Source organism: Ornithodoros turicata, unplaced genomic scaffold (assembly GCF_037126465.1).
Source record: "Ornithodoros turicata isolate Travis unplaced genomic scaffold, ASM3712646v1 Chromosome53, whole genome shotgun sequence".
NCBI classification, from domain to species: Eukaryota; Metazoa; Arthropoda; class Arachnida; order Ixodida; family Argasidae; genus Ornithodoros; species Ornithodoros turicata.
The window spans coordinates 1-26,934 of NW_026999381.1; the positions used below are offsets into that span (position 1 = coordinate 1).

Consider the following 26,934-nt stretch of genomic DNA (forward strand, 5'->3'; position numbering starts at 1 on the left):
ATTCGTCGAGCCAATCATCAATATCCTGGCCGTCGATGCCGTTGAATGTGGGCGGGTCACGTTGCCGGCGTACTGGTGCGGGGATAGTCGACGCAGTCGCTTGTCCTCCCGAGGCAGAACCGTTGCATAAGTACAATGCGACGGCTTCAGAGTTCCAGATTTACTGGCTTAGGAGGAAGGAAATCGAGCGCACCTCCACCAAATTGTTGCGGTTCGAAAAACGAGCCTTTATTATGATGACGATGACGATGGGAACGATGGGTCTGAAATCCTTCTCACAACAGGCGTGAAGCCATACAAGTGCGATGTCCGCGTTGCAGAGTTCAGCAAGAAGTGGAACCTACAGCACCACAAGCACACGCACACAGGTGAGAAGCCATACAAGTGCGATGTCTGCCTTGCAGAGTTCAGCAAGAAGTGGAACCTACAGCACCACAAGCACACGCACACAGGTGAGAAGCCATACAAGTGTGATGTCTGCCTTGCGGAGTTCAGCAAGAAGGGGAACCTACAGCACCACAAGCGGACGCACATAGGTGAGAAACCATACAAGTGCAATTTCTGCCCTGCAGAGTTCAGGCGGAGCCGGGCCCTAGTGCATCACAAGCGGACACACACTGGTGAGAAGCCGTACAAGTGCAAGGTCTGTGCTGCAGCCGGCATTGCCACCTACAGAATCACAAGTGAACACACGCAGGAGAGAAGCCATACAAGTGTCATGTCTGCCCTGCAAAGTTCAGGCAGAGCCAGGCCTTACAGCAGCACAAGCGAACACACACGGGCGAGAAGCCATACAGGTGTGATCTCTGTCCTGCAGAATTCACCCGGAGTGCAGGTGTACAGCGTCATAAGAGGATGCACACAGGTGAGAAGCCATACAAGTGTGATGTCTGCCCCGCAGAGTTCAGCCGACACGGGTACCTACGGGTTCATAAGCGGACACACACGGGCGAGAAGCCATACAAATGTGATGTCTGCCTTGCGGAGTTCAGCCAGAAGGGAAACCTACAGCACCACAAGAGGATGCACACAGGCGAGAAGCTGTACAAATGTGATGCCTGCTCTGCAGAGTTCAGGGAGACCAGGTAACTTAAGCATCACAAAGGCACACACATGGGGCGAGCAGCCATAGAAGGGCGACCCCTGTCCCGCAGAAATCAGCCACGGCGTCGAATGACAAGTTATATAGGAGCATTCTCTGTTGCGCAAACTTGATGGAAATCACAAACCTGCCCCTTTGCGATTGGGCCCAACCGCACCCCTTGGATCTGCCACTGCCTTTGTGTCGTCAAGCGTATTCGTAATGCAACATTTCTTGAAAGGGTTGTCACCATGATTCCCGTTTTCTTCGGTGTTGTTGGGGGATAACACTGGAACTATTGCGGTAAGTCACAATAAGTGCACTAGCCCACTTCCATCTGCCACTAGGCAGTCGCACCGCGGAGAGAAAATACACTGCTCGCGCGTTCCATAAACTTTTGTCCAGCACTGTATACACACAACACGATAGGTGCTGTTGTGTCTGTTTGGAATGTGTGGGACTCTTGCTGAAAATATTCTGAAATGTCAATTTTTGCGGAAGGTCTGCATGGGTTGCAACACAACCAAATTGGTGCTCATACACTGCAGCCACCCAATTAGCCTGATATGCTCCAAATGATGGTCACACCTATGAGCTTTATTTATTTATATATATTTATTTTTTGCTCGCTGAGTATTTGTTGTACATTCTATTTGGGGCAGTTATGTATGCTAGTGATGCCAGCTAAACCAACTTGACGTAGATACAGAAGTCTTACTTATTGCCTTCTCTCCCTGCTATGTGGACGTATAAAGTGAGAATTAGTCTGCAATTCTCCATTCTGCGAATTCAAGAACTCACTTGGAACCTATTGACCTGGGCCCGCTTGCACGAAACTTCCGCTAGGAACCTAATCGTGAGGAATTTCCTTTAGCACTTGCTTGTGCTAAAGGAAATTCTTGTGTGTCTTGCTACTGACGTAAACTTTCCTATCAGCGAAAACCACTGTGCCGAAAGTGCTGTGCCGAAGGAAATGCCTCAAGGGTAGGATCCTAGCAGAACTTTCATGCAAGCGGGCCCTGAGACTGTAGTAAAAAAACATGCTTTCCAGAAAATCAGTCTTGAGAAAGACAGATGTTAGACAGCTCTTCGCTTTGCTTGAAGTTTTCCCCATCTAGTACACGAGGACCTTCAATCACAACTCAGAGACGACGGTGGTTCGTTTCCATGGTTACGACCGCTGAAAGCACGTTCGTGATTGGCTGCCGCCGTTGAAAACACGGTCCTGATGACTGGCTGACTCTTGGTTGTGTGGCGATAAGAGAGCGCCACGGGTTACGGCGATAGGGGGCAGCCGTGCTCCAGGGGGGCGTACCCCACGCAGAGGGATAAAAGCGGTGATCCGCTGGATAAGAGCCCTTTTCGTTGTGCGGTTTTTGCTGGGTGCAAGCTGTCTGAACGTGAAATAAACCTGGTATGTCTGTTTGAATTTCTGTTGTGCTGCTTGTTCCTTCGCGCACGGAACGGACGGGCTGACGCCCCGAGGTTGTGGGAACTTAGGTTTCCACAACTGGCGCCCAACGTTTGGGGTTCGAGCTCGTTCGTCCCGTGGCGGGGAACACGCGGCACTGTGAGTTTGTGTAGTTAGTAGTTGTTGTAGTTTACAGTTTTTGCTCTTAGTTTTTTTGCCGTTGTTTTTTTTGTGTGTGCGTTTTTCGTGTGTTTCTTTGAGTTTTTCAGCTCCCACCCGGTGGACGAGCCCTCGGAGCTGATGGCTGACAAGGCGAAGGTGCCCGCGCCGCAGTCAGACGCCATCACAACAGCAGAACTCCTGTCACGCATGACGGAGTTGTGCTCGTTGGTGGTTCAACGCCTGGATGCCGGGTCGGTTTCGCCGCCGCAGGCACAAGCACCTCTACGACTCAACTTACCGGTGCCTACCTTCTCAGGTTACACCGATAAGAAGTCTGTTGCCGATTTCCTGGATGACCTCACCGCCTATCAGACGGGTATGGGAATTTCGGACGAAGTCCTAATCCAACGCATCCTGCAGGTTGCTTTGGTCGGAGACGCCGCCCGCTGGCTTCGGTTGCAATCGGAGTTTACGTCCTTGCAGGACTTCCAGGAGCGGTTCAAAAACGAATTCCTTCCCCGGATTACGAATACCGTGTCCTAGAGGAATTACATAAGCGTACTCAACATCCTGAGGAAAGCTTATCTGAATTCGTTCGGGCATTGCAGGATCTGTACAGCAGAGCGGATCCCACTGCTACGGAAGAGCAGCGTGTCGCACGGGCGATCCGTCAGTGCCACCCGCGCTTCCGGCCCTACTTAAGAGCCCATCGCTTTGAAACCCTTGAGGCGTTGGCCCAGGAGGCTCGTTCAATACAAGGCGACCTCCTGGCAGAGCTTCAATACCGGCCCCCTCCGCCCCCGGAGCTAGCGTTGGAACCGCGCTGCGCGTGGTCGGGAGGAGCCGCCTCGGTCGAACGCCTGTATGCAACAGGTTTGGGTGACAACCCCCGTAATTCAGACAATGCGGAGTCATCCCACCGAGCCCTAGATCCGTTCCTCTATGACCAGAGGACGATCCCCGCAGGAACGAGCCTTGACAGACCCGTCCCGCCCCGAAGTCGCGGTCAACCTGGCCTTTCAGCTAGCGAAACCCCACGGCAGCGGGAGCGGCATCATCCTGCGCCCCCGCAGCCACGAGCGCCTACCGGCTGTTGGAATTGCGGCAGCCCTGACCATTTTCGTCGGGAATGCCCGCGACAAAGACCAAACACCCGTAATGTGCCATCGGGAAACGGTCGCAGCCGGCGTCCATGAATGCTCGCTCAACGACGTCGGCAAGTTGCGAAGAAAGCGAGCAGACGGTTACTATCCGTGGCCCTGATCAGTCAAAAACTAGCTTTGCAAGCGGTAAGATAACGCAAAGAGATGCTTTGGCTCCTCTTGCTTTTTCTGTCCGAGATTACATCGAGGATAAGGAACCAAACATCGCCGTTCGAATTTTGGGTAAAGATTACATCGCCCTTATCGACACGGGAGCTACGCTTTCCCTTATCGGGGATAGTGTTTACGAGCATTGCGTATCGCGGCATGTGGAATTGCAATCCACAGATGTCACTCTTCGTCTTGCTTCCAATGACGCCGTTCCAGCACAGGCTGCAGTTGTGCTCTGGGTACGTTTGGATGGTAGACGACGAAAGCAGCGCTTCGTGCATCTTCCTGGCCTGGCAGTTCCTGTTATCCTGGGCAGAGACTTCATCATCCGGCATAAGTTGGTGCTGGACCTGCCCAATGGAGGATACGTGTACCACGGCTCGTCGGGATTTTTCCGCTTCGCCGCAGCACGGGAACACTGCACAGCACAGCAAGCTGTGGCAGCGTCCGTTGAAACGTCTGGGCTGCCGACTGTCTTGGGGTCATTCCATGGTCCCGAGGAGCAACGCAGTCAGCTTGAACAAGTACTGCGGCAGTTTGACGGAATCTTTACCGAAAAACCGGGTAAGTCGTCTGTGTTACAGCATAGCATAGACACCGGTAACGCTAGGCCCTGGCGTTGTAATCCCAGACCATTGAGTGTGCATAAGCGTGCTTTATTAGACGCTGCGCTTAACGAAATGCTCCAAACCGGTGCAGTTCGGAGGTCCCAGAGTCCTTGGGCATTTCCTGTTGTTCTGGCTCCGAAACGTGATGGTACGGCTAGGTTATGCGTCGACTACCGTCGACTCAACGCAGTAACTGTAAGGGATTCTTACCCCTTCCCGTCCATTGAGTCAATCATGTATTCCCTGGGCAATGCAGCTGTGTTTTCAACGCTTGATTGTAGTAGAGGGTTTTTGCAAATCCAAGTTGCCCCGGAGGATGTCCCAAAAACAGCCTTTACGTGTCATAGAGGTTTGTTCGAATTTGTACGAATGCCTTTCGGACTGTCTAATTCACCCGCCAGTTTCCAGCGGTTGATGGATACAGTGTTGGGAGATGCGAAGTACAATTTCGCAATGGCATACATGGATGATGTCGTAGTGTTTTCTAGAAATTTTCAGGAACACTTGGAACACCTATCAATCGTCCTTGCAAGGATGAACGAAGCGGGCATAACGATCAACCCCCGCAAGGTGCAGCTGGCATCGTCTAGGATCAGCCTCCTCGGCTTTGTGGTGGACAGAGGGACCATCCGTCCTAACGACGACAAGCTAAAGGCGATCACGGACTTTCCGGTTCCCGGTAACGTCAAAGCCTTGCAGCGCTTCCTAGGTATGGTTGGTTTTTACAGACAATTCATTCCTAATTGTGCCGAGCTAGCGCAGCCGCTTAACCAGTTGTTGCGCAAGGACACGCGCTGGAATTGGGGAGAAGAGCAGGAACGATCATTTCGAGCTCTATCACAAGCAATCGCTGATACGGCTAGGCTTTATCTGCCCGACCTCAACAAACCATTTGTTGTGCAAACAGATGCAAGCGATTATGGTGTTGGCGCAGTTCTCTTGCAGGAGCATGACGCTATTCTTTGTCCAGTGGCTTTTGCAAGTCGCACGCTGAATCCGGCAGAACGGAACTACTCCGTGACGGAAAAGGAGTGCTTGGCGATCATCTTCGCTTTCAGGAAGTTCGACCTTTACCTGGACGGCAGTACCTTCACTGTCCAGACTGACCACCAGGCACTTTCTTGGCTGCAGCGGCTCCATAACCCGTCTGGACGACTTGCCAGGTGGGCCCTGATGCTACAAGGCTACTCCTTCAACGTGGAGTACAGGCGGGGCTCAACGAACGTGGTAGCAGACGCGCTGTCCCGCGCGCCTCTACCGGAGGGGGAAGAGGAAGGCACCGAGGCGCCTTCTCAACTTCTGGCAGCAGCACAGGTGGCACGAGACGTATCTTCGTCTTGGGGCACGGTCGTGAGCAGAGAGCAGCTCCTAGACGCTCAGAGAGCGGACGGCCTTTGTCAGCGGGTGTCGCAGTGGATAGCTGAGCAAGACTCGGCGGACACCGGAACGACTGACGGACGGCACGACTCCTATCTGCTGGGCGAGGATGGCATCCTGTTCAGATACATACCCCAGGCGGATGACGATGACGGCTCATCCCCGTTTAGAGTCGTGGTGCCACGGAAGTTGCGTAAGTCCTTCATACGTTACTTTCATGACTCGGCCTTGGCAGGTCATAGCAGCGGCAGGAAAACTTATGAAAAGTTGTGTCGTGTTGCGACATGGCCAGGAATGAGGCAGGATGTAACAAAGTATGTTCGTACTTGTCCCGTATGCCAGAGAGCGAAACCTCGTGGTGGTTTACCCCCTGGGCGCTTACAGCCTGTTCAGAGCAATAGACCCTGGCAGATAGTTGCTTGTGATGTGATGGGACCATTTCCCCGTAGTCCTAGAGGTAACCAGTATTTGTTCGTGGTTACTGATCATTTCACGAAATGGGTTGAGCTGTTTCCTCTCAGGACACTGACTTCCCAGAGAGTGTGGGAAAAGTTACTCGACACCTTTTGCCGGTTCGGGTTTCCCGCACAGCTGATCACCGACAACGCAGCCTACTTTACAAGTAAGGTGTTCTCAGATTCTTGCGCTGTCTTAGGCATTCAGCATAAGAAGACTTCCCCGTATCACCCTCAGGCTAACATTACCGAACGTGTTAATCGGAACCTGAAAATGATGTTGGTTGCTTTTACTAGCCAGCACCACCGTGATTGGGATCTTCGCCTAGCTGAACTAGCGTTCGCTACACGGACGACGGTCAATAGGTCTACAGGATTCACCCCGGCGTTCCTGAACTTGGGACGAGAGGCCCCTTTTCCTGTGGAGAATGCTCTGGGCCTCCGGGATGGTGCTACCCGGCCTCCTTATTCAAGGTTTGCTGAGGACCTCCGGAGTCGACTGGACGATGCAGCCCGGACGGCTCGGGAGAACCTGGACGTCGCAAGGTTGGACCAGGCTCGCCAGTACAACCGTGGACGTCGGAACCTCACCTACAGCGTCGGTGACCTCGTCCTTCGACGGACTCACCCGCTAAGTGATGCGTCACGAGGCTTTGCAGCTTCACTCGCAGATAGGTGGGATGGCCCCTTCGAGGTAAGTGCGTGCTCCTCCGGCCTCACTTACAGGCTTCGTCGCTGCGACACCGGCGAAGAGACTGGGCCGGTTCACATCTCGGACTTGAAGTCTTACCATCTCCGAGACCCTGACGGAGAGGAGCCAGATTCGCAACCTGCCTCCCTCCAAGACCTGGACCCGGATCCCGTTCCCGGACCTGCGTCCAGCCGCTACAACTTGCGTCCCCGCAGGCGGCGCACGTAGCTGCCACTATCTCCATCGCTAAGCATAGTGCTTGTGATTTAGTGCTTTAGTAGTGTGATTTCTGTTCCACAGTTTTCCGCTATCTGTTTTGGGGGGACGCCTTCTCAGGCGCCCACGGTTTGAGGCCGCCTTCTCACCGCTTCCCTTTACATCTCCTCTCAGATGCAACGACGTCCGCAGCATCCCGCCCGCCGTGCACCTGCCCGCTCCCGTTCCCGCGGAAGCCGCCCGGATCCGGATCCACCCCAGCACCACTCCGTGGCCACTTGGACAGTTGTGTCCCACGGACAGCCGGTTTCCTGGGCATCCCGCACACGGTGGGCTCACCAGCCAAGGCCCCTCCGGGGGGACGACCCCACACAGACTCCGGCTCCGTTTCGCGGTCTGACGCTCACCGACCGCCACCCGGCCGATCCCCTACAGCCCCTCACTGCGGAGGAGAAGCGGATCCTATGCCCGCTCTGCTTGGTCCCCGAACTGCACCGTCCGACACACCGCCGGGGCCCACTTCACCAGGCCCGAACGGAGGCCGCCCGGACAGCCAACGACGTGACAACAGCCCTCTCCACCCTCAGGCGGCTCAGACCCGAACTTCTGGTGGAGACCAGGCCTCCCCCTCCTCCGCCGCCTGCCCCCTCTTCAGCCATGGACGACGCCGTACTAGACCTGTCGGACGACCTCATGACCCTGTAAGGGAGGGGGGGTGTGGCGATAAGAGAGCGCCACGGGTTACGGCGATAGGGGGCAGCCGTGCTCCAGGGGGGCGTACCCCACGCAGAGGGATAAAAGCGGTGATCCGCTGGATAAGAGCCCTTTTCGTTGTGCGGTTTTTGCTGGGTGCAAGCTGTCTGAACGTGAAATAAACCTGGTATGTCTGTTTGAATTTCTGTTGTGCTGCTTGTTCCTTCGCGCACGGAACGGACGGGCTGACGCCCCGAGGTTGTGGGAACTTAGGTTTCCACAGTTGTTACGTCACATGGGCCGGCACTTGAAGCCAGGAATGGCTGGATGCTCCTATTGGTTCGTGAGTGTGACGTCACTTTGCATTACTCCCGCAGTTGGACCACGACCTACTAGATTATAACGACCCTGTCGTAGGCACCTCTTCCTAGCGCCGCATTTTTGGAAGGTAGCGGTGGCGCTACTCATAGTCCCAGTTATTGCTTCTTCACCTTTTCACCTTGTACAATGCTTTGTACTTCAGCTTGCCTTAGTATTTCTGTACAAGCACTGTACAAGTTTCATGCTGAGGTTCATCATTCTACACGTTTTCGTAGGACTTATTGCTGTCGTCTGCTACGGGAGTCGTACTACGCTACTGCGCGTTCAGAATTCAAATTTCCATCGTCCAATCGTGATGCGGATGGCTGGATGGATAACGGCCTTCCCTTTGCATCGGGCGGTAGCGTACGGCACCTAGCCCGTTAATATAAAAATAAAGTTACAAATTGGTTGAGTCATAAAGTATTTGGCATTTTTTGTATTTAGTATTTAATAAAATCCTATTAGTTATTTCTCTTCCTATGCCACCAGTCATTCAATCGAGATTTGGTCGCCGCCACCGCGTCTTGGTCCACCCCTCCCCGTTATTTTCAAAACCGAAGGTCTCGCGTCTCCCACAGCTCAACGCCCTCTTTTGGTGACGGGTTGAGTCCCCTACATCTCAAGGGGATATGTTCCGCTGTTTCATCCTCCCCATAGCCTTCTATATATGGAAGTACATTGGAGGCAGTGGAGGCCACGGGGGGGGCTAGGGGGAGCTCGAGCCCCCCCTACCTGCCACGGACCGACCAACGCAAATCGTGCGACTCCGAGGAGAAAATAATATATGTTGGGACCAGTGTGACGATAGCGAAAGTTCTTGCAGGCCATGGCGTCTATCTAAGCAGCACTTTTGAATGGTTTTTAAAGTAGAGCTTTTCAAAATACTTCAAATCCCGTGACACCGCCTCATTTGTCATGACAGCCTACATGTAATCGTATTGTGAACGCCCAAATCTTTTTTTATATGCGCATTTTGCAGTGTGCACAAGTATGTGTGTGTTGTCGCACCCACGATCAGCGGGGGGGGGGGGGGCGAGTTTTCGTATCGAGCCCCCCCTACCTTGGAGGTCTCGCTACGCCACTGATTGGAGGCTATATGCCCGTGCGCTCTACGAAATGCCGCGCAAATTCAAACACTGTCCCGGTTTCTCGTAAAAGTGACATAAAATCCCTTTTGTACAAAACTTCCACTGATGTTAACACTGCCTTGAGCTTAGCTTGCCTGCTCCTACTATGTTCATCGAGACTTCCACCACTCGCGCTCTCATATGGTGAAACGCGAACTGTAGTCTGCATTCGCCTTGGATTATGGCTGCCATTTACCGTACTACAATACGCTTATGGTGCAAAAAACAAAACAAAAAAACGCCATAATATATCTTTGATATAATAATAATAACCTTTATTCACAACTCTCGTGGATGGGAGTTGGGACAAAAAAAAACAACCTAAAGGACTCAACAAGGGCCCCAACACCCGGCAGCATTATAAATACACAAATAATAAACATATTTAGAAACCTATGTAAAAATCATAGGGTGCAACTCAAAAAGAACAGACCGAAAGGAACAAAAAAAAAAAAAAGACATTCCGCAATTACACGAGCAATATACCCCAGTATAGTGTCCAAACGAGTTCATTATTAATCAAAATAGATAGTAATCAAACAATTCTCCTTTCGATAATAAACATAGCTCGTACTTGCTATTGAGCAACTTGACTGCATTATATTGTAATGTTTGGTGGCCATATGATGTTCTAAATTGTGGTACCACATAACATATTAGGTGACGATAATTGTACGTGTGGCTTTTAGAATGTAGATCGATCATAGTTAGAAAATATGTGAGGTTGTTTTTTACGGCTCTCGTATAACATAGCGAGAGTCTGTAGTTGTACAAGTTGTGGATTTTAATTATTTTGTGCTTTTCAAATAGGCCCCTAGTTGAGTATAACGTATATTCTCAAAAGTGCGCGGGAATTTCTTCTGATGCGTTAAAAGATTCGATAGAGATATAAAACATTGTTGCATATCTTATGAGAATGTATGGCACCCCACTGCGTAGTATATCACATTTCTGAAAGAACACATTTATAGATTTATAGCAATAATATGTGCATGTTTGAGAACATCCTGTGAATATCCAAATATCCCGAAGTTGCGTCTCTGGGACGTTCGTGGAATGTGGAAAAAGTGGGACAAACCATAGTCGCCAGGACATACATGCGACGTCTACGGGCTCTCTGCAATGATCCATGGGATAGATATCCAAACATCCAATTTGGGATATCAGGTGGACATCTCCTGGATGTCTATGGTTTACCGGGGTCTTCCACCACCAATTGCCTGGGATCGCACTGTGGGACACCATGACCACCACTGAAGTTCTACCTTATTCAGGCGAATGGACTGACTGCATCTCTCATTCGAATGGTATCTGCGATTGCTCTCTCTCTCTTTCTCTGTTATCCAGTTGGAGAGGAATCGCAGCTACCGATGTGAAAGATGTTTGGTAGGCCAAGGTTCCCAATAAAGTTTACGATTAGCCTTGGCACGGGAGCTCGTGGCGATCCTTGGTCAGGTAGCGCATTAACTGTGCGTTATGGAATAACCCACAGCTTCAGGGGCCCTGAGATGGTGTTCGATTACATAGACCCGAGACTAGGGCCTCCCAAACCTTGGAGCGGCCTGTCCATCTGAATATCTTGTACTACTGTACTCTCGTACAAACCCCATCCGACCGGGCCTGGAGTGTCAGAAGAACTTTTGCTCCCCACTCCAGGTTCGCCTTGACTTCCGATGTGAGCGTAACCATGCTCTCGTAAGAACCCTGATTCAAAGCTTGGTTTACGAGAGGTTTTAGAGACATTGGGTGACTATGTGAAAGAGCTTTGATAGCGCGCATGCAGCAAAAACGGTTTTCATCCTTCCCTTTCCAGTGATCCAGATGCTGAACTGACTGTACCCCACTGACGTACCCCGTCGGCAACAAACGTATCATGCAGCATCGAGCTAGAGTCACTATAAATAGGGGTACAAAGTATCGCATTCCTTTTCCTCGCCGGAGCCGCCGTTCGGTGTCAGCGATTGGGCCGATCGTGTCACGTGGTTTCTCCTTCCAAGAACGCGCCGTTCATGTTGGGTCACCACCACGCAAAACCGATTTCCTGGGTTGGAAGCTGCATCGACTGTGCATTCTTCTTCACCTGAGAAGGGGGAGATTGGCGTCACATGCAGCCGTGCCTAATATAAAATGGCGGACTCGCTGGTCGGCGTGGCTGAGTGTCTAACTCTGCTCCCTTGTTTAGTGACTCTACATCGAGTTGCTGAAGCGTGCCGCTTAGGGTCGTCATCGTGGATTGGGAGCCCGTCGAGTGTCTTCCAATGTCCACTCTTGGGATGTCATGAAACTGCCACTACGAACTATACGAACCTAATCTCGTGCCTTCAAAATCCTATCAGTTATGTTGCTGAAATCTTCTTGTCACACTTTACATTCCTGCAAAATGTTTTGGCTCTACGTGAGCCGAAAGCTAGAGAAAATGGTTATTAAGAACTCTGACGTCATGTTAGGCTCTAACGGAGCGCCTTGCTCTCATCTGGCAACGTTGTTGCACTTCGCGTCCTCAAGGGGGGGGGGGGGGCACACTTTCTTCACTCAGAGGAGCCCTACGTGACATATCCTCCGACCACTCGGACCATCGTGAAAACACAAAGGAGGGAGAAGGCATCTCTTCCATCTTTCAATCAGCGTCACGTGACTTCACCATGTGAACCTACCCAGACGCCGGCGTCGTTGCTAGGAGACAAGTGCCCTCTCCAGAACATGACATCATTGCAATTTGTGGGCTTATGATTACTGCACCCGCTCCTCGTGTCATCGAAACTTGTGGAGGCTCAGCAGATCTTGAAGAGCTGACGGAAATGCACAGGATTCATACAGGATTGAAATTGTGCCCATGGAATACTTGAGGAATCGATTTTTTTCATGCACTAAATAAGATTAACTCTGTTTTCCAGAGTCCGGAGCAGTATTTAACAAATTGTAATGCATTCTACGACAGATGCTCGTGACACAAAAGGTAATTTTCGGGAGTTTGGTTATAAGTTGAAAGATGAAAGTCACTGAAAAAGTGAGCCAGCTGTAGGACTCGAACCCACATTTTCAAAATTTGAGGCTTTGTTCGTATTTGTCCTTTCTATATTCTTCCAGCCTTAGAACATCTGTTCTCTCCTGTTGGTTATAAGTTGTTACATATTGCAGAATATACACATATATTTTTAAGTTCTTCGGGTTGATTTATTTATTTATTTCATCAGCTGCAGACGTAGGGCAAAAATAAGTAAAAATAGAGCAGTGTTTGTCACGATAATAATGAAAGAAAGGGGAATAATTTATTCGTCGAAATAAACCCTGGTTGGCAGTTTAGAGCCTGCGTGGTGTCATAATGCATGGCATCTACAGTGTATTGAGGCAGATGTAGACAGAACATCCGACAGACATTTCTACATGTGTTTCAGACATACACCCAGTAGAGGGGAAAACATCCACCTCCGCAACGTGATCTTGACAAGCATTTGATTCGTACGTCTTTTCAGCGTATAGTGGACATATCCGGACATCTTATGGACACACTAAATGTCCTAATCAAATCATCCCTTGTACGTCTAAAGGACATCTGTGCTCTACTGGGCCCTGAACTCGGTCCAGGACGTATAATAACCCTCTGCCCCTCACTCCTTCTTGCTGTCCTTTCTCCATCTGTGTTGAAGTTGAAGACACCCAACAGAAAAGAATCTGCAGCACTTGTACAGCTCCTGTCCCAAGTGTGTCGTGCTCACTTACTAGGGCACAGGTCCGTGATCTGCTGGTCCTCCGGCTGGTGTGTGTTTGTGCTGTGGCTGAACTCTGTAGGAGAGGGGTCGCATTTCCTCATGCCCATGAAGGTCCACTTACAGCAACACTGGAGGTTTGTGCTCTACCTCAAGTTTATAGCACAGAGACACTCGTCTGTGTGTGTCCACTTGTACTGCCCCAGGTCTGGACTGTGGCTAAATTCTGTCACAGAGGTAGCACTAGCAGGGCACCTCACTCTGTGTCTGCTTGTGAGACCGCAATTTCGTGCTCTCGATGAACTCTGCAGGACAGAGATCGCACTTATAGGGCTTCTCACCTGTGTGTCTTCGCTTGTGGAACGACAGGTGAGACCCCTGGGTGAACTCTGCAGTACAGAGATCACACTTATTGGGCTTCTTGCCCATGTGTTTTCGCTTGTGATATAGTCTCGTGCCCTAGCTGAACTCTGCAGGACAGAGATCACACTTACTCTCTACTCACACGAGTCAGTTTTCTGCCGGCTGACGCTCGGGCGTCAGGGAACGTCACCGCTCTCTGGTGCCACGTGACCGGCGCTCTTCGCCACGTCACCACTTTCTGATCTCCGGAGCGGCAATCGGAGGCAGCCGGATATCTTGTCCTCCCGGCACAGATTCTGACGACCGACTGCGTCTGCTGCCGGCAGAAGGAGAAGGTGACACAACGGATACTTATCGCTTTTTATTTCATCAGGATTGTTCTGCATGTGTCCCATACAACGGCATTCACTGTACTATGGCAAATTCTGAATTGAAACGCCAACGATGCTTGGCTTTACCGCGAAAGTGGTGCAATGACACACTGGCGCAGCAGCTTTGGAACAATTATGCAATATACAGGGTGTCCCAGCTAAGTGTATACAGATTTTTAAAAAATATATCTAACACTTTTTCCAAGATGAAATCAATTGCAATATAGCATATGCTGAAGGGCACTCCCTAGGAGGGCATTAGTAAAGTCCAAAGGCAATGTCGTAATTAACTTTTATTAATTAACTTGTTAATTATAAAAGCTACAAAGTTGTCCCAATGAGAACATCTGTTCCTTTCGGTCACCTGATATCATAGCCGTTTCCAGAACAAAAATCCGTTCGATGGATCGCCCGCAAAAAATTCGTGAAGGAACGCCATTTTTTTCTTTATTTTGTTCATTGCGCTTCTTAGAAGACGCGTCTTTCCTTCATCCCCAATGTGAGAGGGAGAAAGAGCACACTATCGCCTCTCGCGTCCTGGAAAAAGATTAAAAGGAAACAGAACATGCAACCCAAGATAAGGCCAGTTCTGATAGAGTCACCAGATACATTTGTTTTTGTTTTGTTTCCGCAAGTTAAAGCTCGTCTTCGACGCATGAGGCGGTACTGTGCTCCTTCCCCCTCTCACGTTGGGGATGAAGGAAATACGCGTCTGCGAAGGTGCGCGACGAACAAAATAAAGAAAAAAATGGCGTTCCTTCACTAATTTTTTGCGGGCGATCTATGGAACGGATTTTTGTTCTAAAAACGGCTACGATATCAGGTAACCGAAAGGAACAGATGTTCTCATTGGGACAACTTTGTAGCTTTTATAATTCACAAATTAATTAATGAAAGTTAATTAAGACATTGCCTTTGGACTTTGCTAATGCCCTCCTAGGGAGTGCCCTTCAGCATATGCTATATTGCAATTGGTTTCATCTTGGAAAAAGTGTTATATATATATTTTAAAAATCTGTATACACTTAGCTGGGACACCCTGTATAGATAGATACCTACAATGTAGTGTTGCATAGGAAGCTTTTTCTCTACGTGAGACGAAACAGGCACGGAATACACGCATGAATTTTATAAACGCGGATATTTCTTTCGCTGGACAGGCATTGACTACACATAATCGTTCGCATGCACGTTTCCAATACATGTATAAAAACATAATAATTGGAAGCTACTCGTCCTACTGAAAGGAAAATAAATTGATTTAATTAATTATTGACTACCTGTAGTTCAACACCACAGCTTCATCGCCAGTCCATCACTTGTCGGCACGCTGTCGCGCCTATATTGATGCTCAGCATCGAGATACGCTTCATTAGTGGAAAATAAAACCGAATGTGACAGCGTCTATTCTCAAAATACTCCGACAGATGTTTGGGTCGTCCACATGGAGATTTGGGTTAATACTGTTTTACATTCCATAGCGCTTCTTTGGAATCTATTCTTTGGCCCATATCCTGTCCCGTTTCTCACGTGAATGCACTCTGAATCATCCACAAGGAGCCCAAGCGAAATAAGTTTTTTTCTTTCATTGGTCCATCCTACGCTAGACACAGACGATATGCAATGGCGAATACAGAAGGGATCCGAAATCTGACAGCGGCCGGGAAAATGACTCGTGTGAATGCTAGAGAATCAGTGGGCGTTTTCAGACGCGTAGTGACCTCGTTTATGTCGGATATCCTCTCACTCCTTCCCGACTTGCTGCCGGCAGAGAACTGACTCGTGTGGATACAGGGTTATAGGGCTTTTCGCCTGTGTGTTCTCGCATGTGATGTGACAGACTCTTCATGTGGCTGAACTCCAATGCGCAGACATTGCACTTGTATGGCTTCTTTCCCGTGTGTGTTCGCCTGTGAGACCGCAGGTCCGCCCTCTCGCTGAACTCTGCAGGACAGAGATCACACTTATGGGGCTTGTCCCCCATGTGCGTCCCCTTGTGGCGCAACAGCATCGAGCTGCGGCTGAACTCCGCAGGGCAGACGTCACACTTGTATGGCTTCTCTCCCGTGTGTGTTCTCCTGTGACGCTGTAAGTCGTACCTCTTGTTGAACTCTGCAGGACAGAGATCGCACTTATGGGGCTTCTCGCCCGTGTGTGTCCGCTTGTGGACATACAGGCTAGAGCTATGACTGAACCCTGCAGGACAGAGGTCACACTTATAGGCCTTCTCGCCTGTATGTTTTTGCTTGTGATGATTCAGCATCGCGCTTTGCCTGAACTGTGCAGGACAGAAGGTGCACTGGTATAGCCCCGCACTCATGTGTGCTTTCTTGTGATTGCGCAGCTTGTACCTCTTGTTGAACTCAAAACCACAGAGATCACACCTGAAGCTCTTCTTGCCCACGAGCGTGCGCTTGCGACGCTGCAGGCACATACTGTGGCTGGACTCTGCAGGGCTGAGATTGCACTCGTGTGCGCTCGATGCGCATGCAGGTGCACTTACGTTCGACTTCTGCGAGCCTAGTCCCGTGCAATGTCTTGCGTGCACTCGCAGAGTTGACGCATGACGGAATGTCGCAGAACACTTGCCGCAGGTAAGTGTCTTTGTTTTGTGAGTTTTGACATGAACCTCCAAGTGGCCAGTGTCGATGCATGCGGCTAAACAAATGTTGGACTTATAAAGCCTGTCTTTCTCATGTCCGAACGTCGATGACTTGCTTGCCACTTGAGTCTCGCTCTGGTCTGAAGATTGCTCTGTGGGTCAACCGTCAGTGATGACTAGTGCATCGTTTGTGCACTGTGGTTCAACTGTTGTTGTGCCGAAACTGTTGTTGTTGTGCCGAAATTCTAACGAGACCACCCATCCTTACCAAGCAAGCAACAACGACAGTGCCCGAGGCGGGGCTGCTCAGTGTTCCTTAAAAATTCATACCACACCCATGCCACCCAGGGGACGTACTACCATATATCAGTTACATTTAGGTTAGATTCCTATATTAATGGCATGCTCCCAGTTCAATCCCAGTTACTATATTAATGGCATGGCTCGCGCTCTGCATGCTGGAGGGAGGTGGTCAACATGAAGGCAGTGCAGTATATGTACTATCTCTGGGTACAACAAGTACTCATCGTGTTTTAGATGTAGACCGTGTTTAGATGTTAGTGTTGGACATCCTCCGCCAGAGACAAAAGCAAAAATTAAAACACAAGTAACGTTGGCATTAAGGTATAGCTAGGTGTATGTGGAATGGGTCATGAAAAATACGAGGCTACAGGATTGTTAACTCTACTTGCATGACTTTATCAACAGCGAGTTGTGGAAAAGGTGCTGGCTAGATGCGGGTTGCCCGGGGCAACTGCAGCGACACTCCCAAATTGTTCCTCCAAGGAATCCTTTTCCCAATTTCTTGGAATCAACGAACCGCTCGCAGGCTCGTCTCCTTCATGCCACACTGACACAGCTGTGGAGCTTCCATTTTGGAGATGGATATAGTATATAGTACACGTATACCTTGCCTTGGGGAGTTTCATCTGCCCCGAAACGTAGCGCTATTTCTTCGTGGTAGGCTCATGGGAATGCTCCGAACAGCTCAGATCGGAACATCTCCAGTTCTGGAAAACCTAACGAACGCCAAGCCAGTGTCCGTTGTGCACATTTTTCTGCATATTCGCATTGGTCAATCACTTCTATATTCTATTGGTCATTTACGTCGTGACACCCCAGCCTCGCTCAAACATAGTTGCTGGTTCTGTCACCGACAAAGAATAAGAGTTCAAAAAATCTGCTTCTGAAGCACCAAACCAGGAACAAGATGCTGCATGGAAACGAGAATGTGTATGTACACCTTGTCTAAGATCTTACTTCGTCAAGCACCCATCTTGTCTGCACCATTTCGCTCTTGTCGACATAATTTGCGGAGTAGAACATGCGATTCTTGGAACCGAGAAACACTGCCTCTGTACACAGTATGCCAGTACCATTGCATACAACCAAAAATACAAAGAGCGGAAGTGAGCAAAAAAAATTTCCCGGTTTCACTCTTTTCACGGTCCGCACAGATGGTGCATGCTTGCAGCACTGGGATATACAAGACAGGTAACATGATGGCGTAGACGTATTGAAGCAATTTAATGCGGGACACCAAACTAACAGCATGCTCACAGGTGGCTATACAGACGCAGCCGTGTGGCAGCGCAACCTCACCCTGACATACTGAGGCAACTCCCTTCCTACTATTATACAGTTTTTTTTATTCAAATTTTTCATTAAAAAAAACTAAGGGCTATAGACATCCAGATTTCACTACCATCATCTTTGGGCAGGCAGAAGATCTTGGCCATCTGTTGTTCAACCGTCGAATGACTAATTACCTAAAAATCGTTAGTTAACTTTTTAATTACAAAGGCTACGAAGTTGCCCCAACGATTACATCTGTTCCCTTCGGTCACCTGATATCGCCACCATTTCCCGAACGGAAATCCGTTCGATAGATTCTCCGAAAAAAATTCGTAAACGAAGACAATTTTTTCTTTATTTTGTTCATTGCGGATATTCGGAGACGCCTCTTTCTTTCACCCCCAATGTGAGAGGGTGAAAGAGCACACTACCGCCACTTGCATGCTCAAAAAAGATTAAAGGGAAACAGAAAATGCAACCCAAGATAAGGGAGTTCCAATAGCGTCACCCGATATATTTGTTTTTGGTTTGTTTCCGCCAAGAAAGCTCATCTTTGACGCCCATGAGGCGGCACTGTGCTCCTTCACCCTCTCACACTGGGGGTGAAGGAGAGACGCGTCTCAGAAGGTGCGCAATGAACAAATTAAAGAGAAAAAAAACGGTGTTCCTTCACGAATTTTGGAAACTTGGGACAACTTCGTAGCTTTTATAATTAACAAGTTAATTAACGATTTTTAGGTAATTGGTCATTCAAAGGCTGAGCAAGAGAAGGCTAAGAAGGCTTTAGTTTTTTTTAATGAAAACGCTGTATTGAAAAAAAAAAAAAAAAGACACCCTGTATACACGATCCGATAACTTGCAACTAAATATTGTGTGCATGCAAAAGTGCTTCACACACAGCACAAACGGTTCTCCTCCTTCCCTCTCAAGTGATCCAGATGTTGAACTAGCTGAATCCCATCTATGATGAACTATACCCCCATCGGCAACAAAAATATCATGCACTTTCCGAGGTCAACAACAGGCGAAGTGTGCTGATATGCCGTGAGGTAGTGAAGCATAGCCGCCCAGGGCCATCGTTTTTTGCAAGTTTTGATCTCTCGTACCTCTACACGAGCGTCTGTCAATGATCACTATATAGCGATGTCATTAACAAACTGTAATGCATTCCACAACAGATGATCGCGACCGAAAAGGTAATTCTCAGGATTTTAGTTAAAAGTTGTTACATCTTGCAAAATTTCTTTATTTCAATGGTTTAGCAAACTGAGTGCATAAAATAAGTAAAAAAGATGTGCCTGTCATAGGGATAATGAAAAGGGAACAGGAATTTTGCTCGTGGAAATAAAGGATATAAAGCTGGGTTGGCATTTCACACCTGTGTGATGTCCTTTCCATGTTTGTTCCTAGGCACTGGGTACGGTGTTTGAGATTTCACATGCATCGCCACCCAACCCAGCACCAATTCAACTCCCATCAACCTCCGTCTGTTCGTGTGCTCGAGTCTCAAGTGAAACATCCAAAGAGAAGAATCAGGAGAAGCATACAAAAGAAAATAAGATACGCTGGGCATACAGATAGAATCTCTACAGCCTTTCCCCCCTGCGCCTTGCCGTGTGCTCCTTTAGGTCGAAAGGTTTAAGGACATGCAACAGAACACACTTGGATGCCTTCTCTCTTTCATGTGGCCGTGTTGACTGCAGTTGTACAGCTTCTATCCCAAGTGTGTCATGTCTACTTATGAAGCCACACGTCATGCTCTGCTGGTCCTCTGGCTGGTGTGTGCATCTGTGTGCTGTGGTTGAACTCTGCAGGACAGAGGCTGCACCTCTTCATACCCATATAAGTCCACCTATGGTATCACTGGACGTCTGTGCTGTGGTTCAAGTTCACAAAACACAGAATGCTCTTGTATGGCTTCTCGACCATGTGTGTCCACTTGTACTGCCCCAGGTCTGGACTGTGGCTAAATTCTGTCGGACAGCGGTCGCACTAGCAGGGCACCTCGCTCATGTGTGTCTGCTTGTGACACCGCAATTTCGTGCTGCTGGTGAACTCTGCAGGACAGAGGTCGCACTTATAGGGCTCCTCGCCAGTGTGTTTTCGCTTGTGATACCGCAGCTTCGTGTTCTCGATGAACTCTGCAGGACAGAGATCACACTTGTAGGGCTTCTCGCCCGTGTGTATCCGCTTGTGGCGTGATAGGCTTCCGCTACTGCTGAGCTCTGCAGTACAGAGATCGCACTTATGGGGCTTCTCACCTGTGTGTTTTCGCTTGTGATATGACAGACTCGCAATGTGGCTGAACTCCGCAGGGCAGACATTGCACTTGTATGGCTTCTCTCCCGTGTGTGTTCGCCTGTGGCACTGTAGGCGTGTCTTGTTGCTGAACTCTGCAGAACAGAGGTCGCACTTATAGGGCTCCTCGCCAGTGTGTTTTCGCTTGTGATACCTCAGCTTCGTGCTCTCGATGAACTCTGCAGGACAGAGATCACACTTGTAGGGCTTCTCGCCCGTGTGTATCCGCTTGTGGCGCAACAGGCTGGAGCTACGGCTGAACGCTGCAATGCAGACGTCACACTTGTATGGCTTCTCTCCCGTGTGTATCTGCTTGTGGCGTGATAGGCTTCCGCTACTGCTGAACTCTGCAGTACAGAGATCGCACTTATGGGGCTTCTCTCCCGTGTGTGTCCGCTTGTGATTCAACAGGATCGAGCTATGGCTAAACTCTGCTGTACAGATGTCACACTTATAGGGCTTCTCACCTGTGTGTTTTCGCTTGTGATATGACAGACTCGTAATGTGGCTGAACTCCGCAGGGCAGACATTGCACTTGTATGGCTTCTCTCCCGTGTGTGTTCGCCTGTGGTACTGTAGGCCCGTTTTGTTGCTGAACTCTGCAGGACAGAGGTCGCACTTATGGGGCTTGTCGCCCATGTGCGTCCACTTGTGGCGCAACAGGCTTGAGCTACGGCTGAACGCTGCAATGCAGATGTCACACTTGTATGGCTTCTCTCCCGTGTGTGATCTCCTGTGACACTGCAGGGTGTCCCTCTTCTTAAACTCTGCGGGACAAAGATCGCACTTATTGGGCTTCACATCTCTGTGCGTCCCCCTGTGGTCATAGAGGCTAGAGCTAAGGCTGAATTCTGCAGGACAGAGGTCACAATTACAGGGCTTCACGCCTGTATGTCTTTGCTTGTGACATTTCAGGATTGTGCTATGCCCAAACTGTGCAGGACAGAGGTCGCACTTGTATGGCCCCTGACTCTTGTGTGTCCTCTTGTGATCACGCAGCTTCCCACTGTTGCTGAACTCTGCAGGGCAGAGATTGCATTTGTATCGCTTCACGCCTGTGTGCTTTCGCTTGTGACGGCACAGGCTCGTGCAATGGCTGAAATCTGCAGGACAGACATCACACCTGTAGCGCTTCTTGCCGATGTGTGTCTGCTTGTGATGCCGCAGGCACATAGTGTGGCTGGACTCTGCAGGGGCGAGATTGCACTTGTATGCGCTCGATGTGCATGCAAATGCACATATCTTGGATTTGTGCAAGCTTACTCCCATGGAATGTTTTGCATGCACTTGCAGAGTTGATGAATGACTGATTGCCGCGGAGCACATGTCACAGGTAAATGTCTTTGTTTTGTGAGGTCTGAGATCATCTTCCAAGAGTACAGTGTCAATGCATGTAGCCAAGCAAACACTGCACTTATAAAGCCTGTCTTTCTCATGTCCAAACGTCGATGACTTGCCCGCCACTTGGGTGTCGCTTTGGTCTGAAGATTGCTCTATGGGTCCACCGTCAATAGTGACTAGTGCAACGTTTTCGAACCGCGGTTCAACTGTTGTTGTGCTGGTCTCAAACTGTACACTGGAAGAGGTGCAACCTGAAGATGCGTGATTGCAAGTGCTTCTGAGCCCGTCCTTAATGTGAAGCCCACCACTGCTTTCTTTCGCTCCTGAAATTTCAGAATGTGGACGTTGAGAGTGCAGACAGTTTTTGTAGTTGACTGACGTAAGCATAGAGTTTATTCACAGAACTGAGGAACAATACTGCACAAAAATATAGGGCCATATCAGAGGCCACATTATTTATGAGAGAGCGAAACCAAACAGTCATCTACCATTCATCCCACCCTCTCCCGAAACGGAAACGTCGCTTGAGGATTTCGTAGTGACTGGAATTTGAAGAGACATCGGGTGCAACATGAATTGGACGGAGGTCAGTTCGGGGGGAATAACTGGGCGGAGTCTGGTTTAACCAGAAACAGCCACTCCCTACACATAGGCAGTCTTCAATCACCGCTGTATCCAATGCCAATGGGAACATGTGCCGTGCCACCAACGCATGGACTTTTCAAAGAGCATCGCATCTAACTGACTCTACTAAATGGCTGACTGTTTACACTTGGGGGCACTACACGCACGTTGAATGGCTGTTGGTTTCAATGGTTATTGACGACAGCCCACGTGTCACGGCCTGGGTATATAAATTGCCTTCTGATGTTTTTGTATTTTGTACTTACCTTCTGATGTTGATTGACAGCTGTGTCCCATCTGGTCCTGTTCGGCCAAGATTGCAATATTGTAGGGCTCCGTCTTCACTTCTATGATTGGATGTTCATTCGAAGATTCCTCTCGAGGTTCTTCTTTAACGCGACACGTCCCAGCTGACACTCCTGCAATAAAACAAAAAAAAGGGAGAAGTAAGCCACGTGGCAAAGCTCACGCGACAGCTTACTTCCGCACCCCTTTTTGAAGCTAATCACACTCTGCTGTAACTTGGCTGCCAGACTTATAACTTAGAGCCAGATGTACGACATCTTCCCAAGGCCACGTTCACACGTGACACCTTTCTGCTACGACTCTCGAACCAACCTCTCATGAGCAACTTCCAGACGGTGCCATACCTGCATTCACACTTTACAACTCGGTACCGTAATTTCACGCGTACAACCCGCACCGCAGATAAGCCGCAGAACCTGTTTTTAGGAACATTTTGAAAATTTTCGGGCAGATAAGCCACAGTCGGAGATAAGCCGCGGGCAGTACGACGCAACTAATTTGTGGGACAAAGGAGACCGTAGAGAAGGCCATAATCCCTGTAGTCCATATTCTGGGGTAGGCACGGTCTACAACAAAGGAGGTGAGTTCTAGTGTTCCACCAAGATCGGACTGCCCCTGCAGAAGACACAACTCACTGTCACCACTTTCGTTAAAGCTGCTTGGAAAAAGGCACCAGGGTGGTCAGTCTACTGGAATGTTGACGCGCCCCTGTTACGCATTGTTTGTGCCTTGGAAGCGCGGTGCTGTTTCAGAGACACTGTCGGCTCTTTGGGCCTGTGTGTACGCTGCATTACAAACACCTGTCATACTACTATTATTGCAAAATAATAATTTTGTAACTGTATATTATAAGACGACAATAATGAGAAGAGCCCAGAATTTTAGGGAAAAAAAAAAGCCTGCGTTTGGGTAAAAATCCTCATTTAGTCGCAACTGCCATATTGGCATGGGACTATAAATTGATTTCTTTAGCTCTAGCACTGAAAGCGCAAACAGAAAGTAAACAAATCAGTTTTATACGCAGGAACAATACTGTAGATGGGAGTTGTGACAGTTTTCCTTATCTTTCGCTGCACGAAAAGCAAAACATATTGGTCCCACTATGGTCACAAGACTTCTGTTCGTTGCCACCTGTTCCACAACATTTCTCAGGAGGACTTGCGGGATATACCATAATTTCATCCATATTAGCCACCACTTCTACTTTTTTATACTTTATTTTATATATAAATATATATATATTATTATTATTATATTTTATATATACTTATACTTTTTTTTCTTACAGCATTTCTGCGACTTATCCACTGGGGATGACGTCGAAATACGTAGACCACGTAAAACGAAAGATTCAAAATTAAATCTGTCAAAGATAAAAGTCACAAAATACATCCTTAAATGCAAATCATAAAAAAGTCCACGCAGCTGAAATAAACTCCAAAAAATAAACTTCGAAGAATAAACACCTTCAAAATAAATCTTTTAAAATCTACCGTCCCTAATTGGTGGACAGCCAACGGGTCCTCGTCCGCCGTGGAAAATAGTGCCCTCATCACGCTTGGGTCTAGCCAGGGCAAGAAGTCTGACCGAGGATCTCGTTCCACCGGAAGTAGGTTGTCTGTCTGTATCTGACACGGCTGTGAGGGACGGATGTCATCCGGTTTGGCAGCTGCCAGTTTTTTCTTTTTTTTTTTGCTCGTGTATCCTGGCCGGCTCTACATCTCTATCTCTCTCTTTTGCTTTGCTTTTCTGCTTGTTTGCACTCTTTCTTGACCTTTCTTTTCTCGACACGGTCCGAGGTCTGGAACGAGCATTTCGGCGCAACGTCTCGCATGCGCTTCTCGGTGACGGTCCGTCGCTCATTACAGAGTACCGCAATTTCACGCTTATTAGCCGCACCACAGATAAGCCGTGGGACGCGTTTTTTGGAACGCTCGGAAAATTTTTCCTGCAGATAACCCGCACTCGCAGAGAAGCTGTGGGCAATACCAGACGACTGATTTGTGCGACAAAGGAGACCATAGAGAAGATCGTAAACCCTGTGGTCCATACTCCGGGTTCAGCTCTAGAGTTCAACCAAGATCAGATTGTGCCCTTGGTGGGCGCTTTCTCATTGATTGATGGAATCACTGTCATCACTTTGGTTAGAGCTGCTTTGGGGGAATGCACCAGGTAGGTCAATCTGCTCGAATGTGGACCTGTCCCTGTTACGCACTCTTCATGCATCGGTTAAGACAGTGCTGTTCCAGAGGCACTGTCGGCCCTTTCGTTAGAGCCGGCGTATGGGGAAAATGCCAGGCAAAAATAGTCACCAGATAAGCCGTACCAGTGGATAAGCTGCATAGTGCCCGGGGGAAAAAAGAAATCGTGCATAAGCCGCAGCTGATACGCGTGAAATTACGGTAGGTGCTGGGACTTTGGGATGAAACTTTTTTTTTTTTTTTTTGTGGCTCAAATTCAATATACAGTCACAGAATTCTACTCATGCCCACCATATCAAACGAACGTGTGTGCTGTCGGGTTGCACTCCAAAACTGCTGAGGCGGCCGTAAAGATTTGCATTGGAAGCGCCGTCTCCATGCTTCGACTCACATTGCCGCCACTTTAAATCCTGCTATGTGTAACAGATAGCCACGTTCTCTCCACCATCTTACCAAGGCCTGTTAGCCTTGGCCACAGCTCTGCTGGCTCAAGAGTGAGTGCCCCGTATTCACATTATTAAGACTGGATATTTTGAAATCCAAAGTTGTTAAGCGAACAAATGTAGTTGATATATGTACAAACATGAGCACAAAACCTCATAATAGCATGTCCCGCCAAAAAGAACATCGTGTCGCCCATAAGCTATCATATAGAACATTACCCTCATATGTCTAACCACAATTTATTTTAGCCACGTTTATTTCGAGAGCGCGTATCTCTAAGTGGTTCATTTCAGAAAGTGCATTCTGAAATTTTAAGTGTGGGTTTTCATTTTTTATTTCGAAAGATTTAATTCGGCGTACTGGTGCGGCATACCTGATCATCATTTTTTCCGCGCTATTTTTCGCATATGCCAGTTTCAACGAAAGGGCCGACACTGTCTCTGGAACAGCACCGCTCTGCCAATGCACGAACAGCGCGTAACGGGGTCAAGACCACATTCGAGTAGACTGACCTTCCTCACGAGGCCACTGATCCCTCAATCTATAAGAAACCCCTTGCCCTTGTTGCGCGTTCCTCGTGGATCAACGGTTGTATGGGTGTCTGAGTAACTTGTACTCCGCCATCAATTTGCTGGTGTCCTCACCCGGGTTTGAACCCGCAACCTTGGGACCAGTAAGTGAACACGCTACCAACTGAGCCATCGTGGCCAGTGGTCTGAGCGGCATGTCTACAAGATCTCACTACACCAAGCGTATAGTTTATACGAGGATTTTACCATCAGCATCACCTCCTGGTGAAGGCTCGTTGCATTGCTGTTGTTGTACCTGGCCCTCTTCTGGCAGGCACGCAAAATCGGGTGGTTCCGATTTCACTTTCACGAGCTGACGACTGAACTCTGGTGAGAGCTGCATCTCTTCAGGTTGTGAATCCGAGGGGCTGGAATGTGATCACTCAAGGATCTCTCGCCTCTTCCTTCGTGGGGAGTAAACTGTTGGCTGTCATCGTCCCACGTAAATTTTGAGAAAGAGAAAATTGGCTCCGGTAGTGAACAGTTGCTGTAGGCTCAAACAAATGTGCGTATCAATTAAAGTTAATCAACTCACTGTTTGTCCCCCAGAGGGCCTGTCTTCAGGGGTCTTCAGAGAGGCCGTCTTCGAGGGTTCCCAGTCAGGACAGAAGACATGCCAGAGAGGGGTACCCTGTAGAGATTGTTTTTTAAGAAAGAAGCACGATGCTTGTCGAAGAGGAAACGCAGGGACCACAACATATTCTTTCAGGTTACTCCCAGCATCGGCGGATCAAACTTTTTCCCTCAACTTTTTACTCCCCGCTCTGGTCAGGTTACTCCCAGGTCGCTGCGGTTTTGACTCGTTTGAATATCGAAACTCAGGGATGGATGCTGTAACGCGTGTTTCAGGATTCTTAATTAGTCTCGTAACCACAGATTATCTTCGACAGCACGTCCACCTGGCCGCAGGACTAGGCCGCAAAAACGGCATCTGTACTGACCTCGTAGTTTTGTTACGAACGTTCTGTAAAGGCTAAAAATAGGCACCCCGTATGCGGAGGTACTAAGTTTTGTTACTGTCCTAGAGCTCGCTAAA

At 48.9% G+C, this 26,934-nt stretch overlaps 4 protein-coding genes and 1 long non-coding RNA gene across 5 annotated transcripts; 2 read left to right on the plus strand and 3 right to left on the minus strand.

The window, feature by feature from the left end:
* Window positions 1-452: 452 nt before the first annotated feature.
* Window positions 453-1,089, plus strand: LOC135374296 (zinc finger protein 501-like; the record flags this gene model as incomplete). Its single annotated transcript, XM_064607280.1, has 2 exons — window positions 453-620; window positions 698-1,089. Coding segments are annotated over 2 exons (560 nt in total), but the record flags the coding sequence as incomplete, so codon positions are not given.
* A 1,246-nt stretch (window positions 1,090-2,335) lies between these two features.
* On the plus strand, window positions 2,336-7,770 carry LOC135374329 (uncharacterized). The gene is made up of 2 exons (XR_010416846.1): window positions 2,336-2,495; window positions 7,489-7,770. It is a non-coding gene; the product is annotated as an uncharacterized LOC135374329 (long non-coding RNA).
* A 65-nt stretch (window positions 7,771-7,835) lies between these two features.
* LOC135374298 (B lymphocyte-induced maturation protein 1 homolog) lies at window positions 7,836-13,633 on the minus strand. The gene is made up of 4 exons (XM_064607281.1): window positions 13,465-13,633; window positions 13,218-13,280; window positions 11,021-11,201; window positions 7,836-8,013 (listed from the first exon to the last, which is right to left on the minus strand). The coding sequence occupies exons 1-4, from the start codon at window positions 13,631-13,633 to the stop codon at window positions 7,836-7,838; spliced, it is 591 nt and encodes a 196-aa protein (XP_064463351.1).
* Window positions 13,634-15,664: 2,031 nt separating this feature from the next.
* On the minus strand, window positions 15,665-16,372 carry LOC135374299 (putative zinc finger protein 702). The gene has a single exon (XM_064607282.1). The coding sequence runs from the start codon at window positions 16,370-16,372 to the stop codon at window positions 15,665-15,667; it is 708 nt and encodes a 235-aa protein (XP_064463352.1).
* A 3,735-nt stretch (window positions 16,373-20,107) lies between these two features.
* Window positions 20,108-26,241, minus strand: LOC135374300 (zinc finger protein 431-like). The gene is made up of 3 exons (XM_064607283.1): window positions 26,106-26,241; window positions 22,645-22,797; window positions 20,108-22,077 (listed from the first exon to the last, which is right to left on the minus strand). Exons 1-3 carry the CDS (start codon window positions 26,239-26,241, stop codon window positions 20,108-20,110), a joined length of 2,259 nt encoding a protein of 752 aa, XP_064463353.1.
* Between the last annotated feature and the right edge of the window lie 693 nt (window positions 26,242-26,934).

Excerpts from the sequence above, each read along its gene's own strand:
- LOC135374299 (XM_064607282.1), bottom strand. The coding sequence starts at position 16,372 with ATGTGCCTGCAGCGTCGCAAGCGCACGCTCGTGGGCAAGAAGAGCTTC.
- LOC135374298 (XM_064607281.1), bottom strand. The coding sequence starts at position 13,633 with ATGGGCAAGAAGCCCAATAAGTGTGATCTCTGTACTGCAGAGTTCACC. Across the intron at positions 13,281-13,464 it reads GTCTCACAAGCAGACACAGA|AGTTCAGCCACAGCACAAAC; the intron begins GTGAGGTGCCCT and ends CCTCTCCTACAG. Across the intron at positions 11,202-13,217 it reads GATCACGGACCTGTGCCCTA|GGTTCTTACGAGAGCATGGT; the intron begins GTAAGTGAGCAC and ends GCTTTGAATCAG.
- LOC135374300 (XM_064607283.1), bottom strand. The coding sequence starts at position 26,241 with ATGCAGCTCTCACCAGAGTTCAGTCGTCAGCTCGTGAAAGTGAAATCG. Across the intron at positions 22,798-26,105 it reads ACCAGGAGGTGATGCTGATG|GAGTGTCAGCTGGGACGTGT; the intron begins GTAAAATCCTCG and ends GTTTTATTGCAG. Across the intron at positions 22,078-22,644 it reads CTGTCAATCAACATCAGAAG|GAGCGAAAGAAAGCAGTGGT; the intron begins GTAAGTACAAAA and ends CTGAAATTTCAG.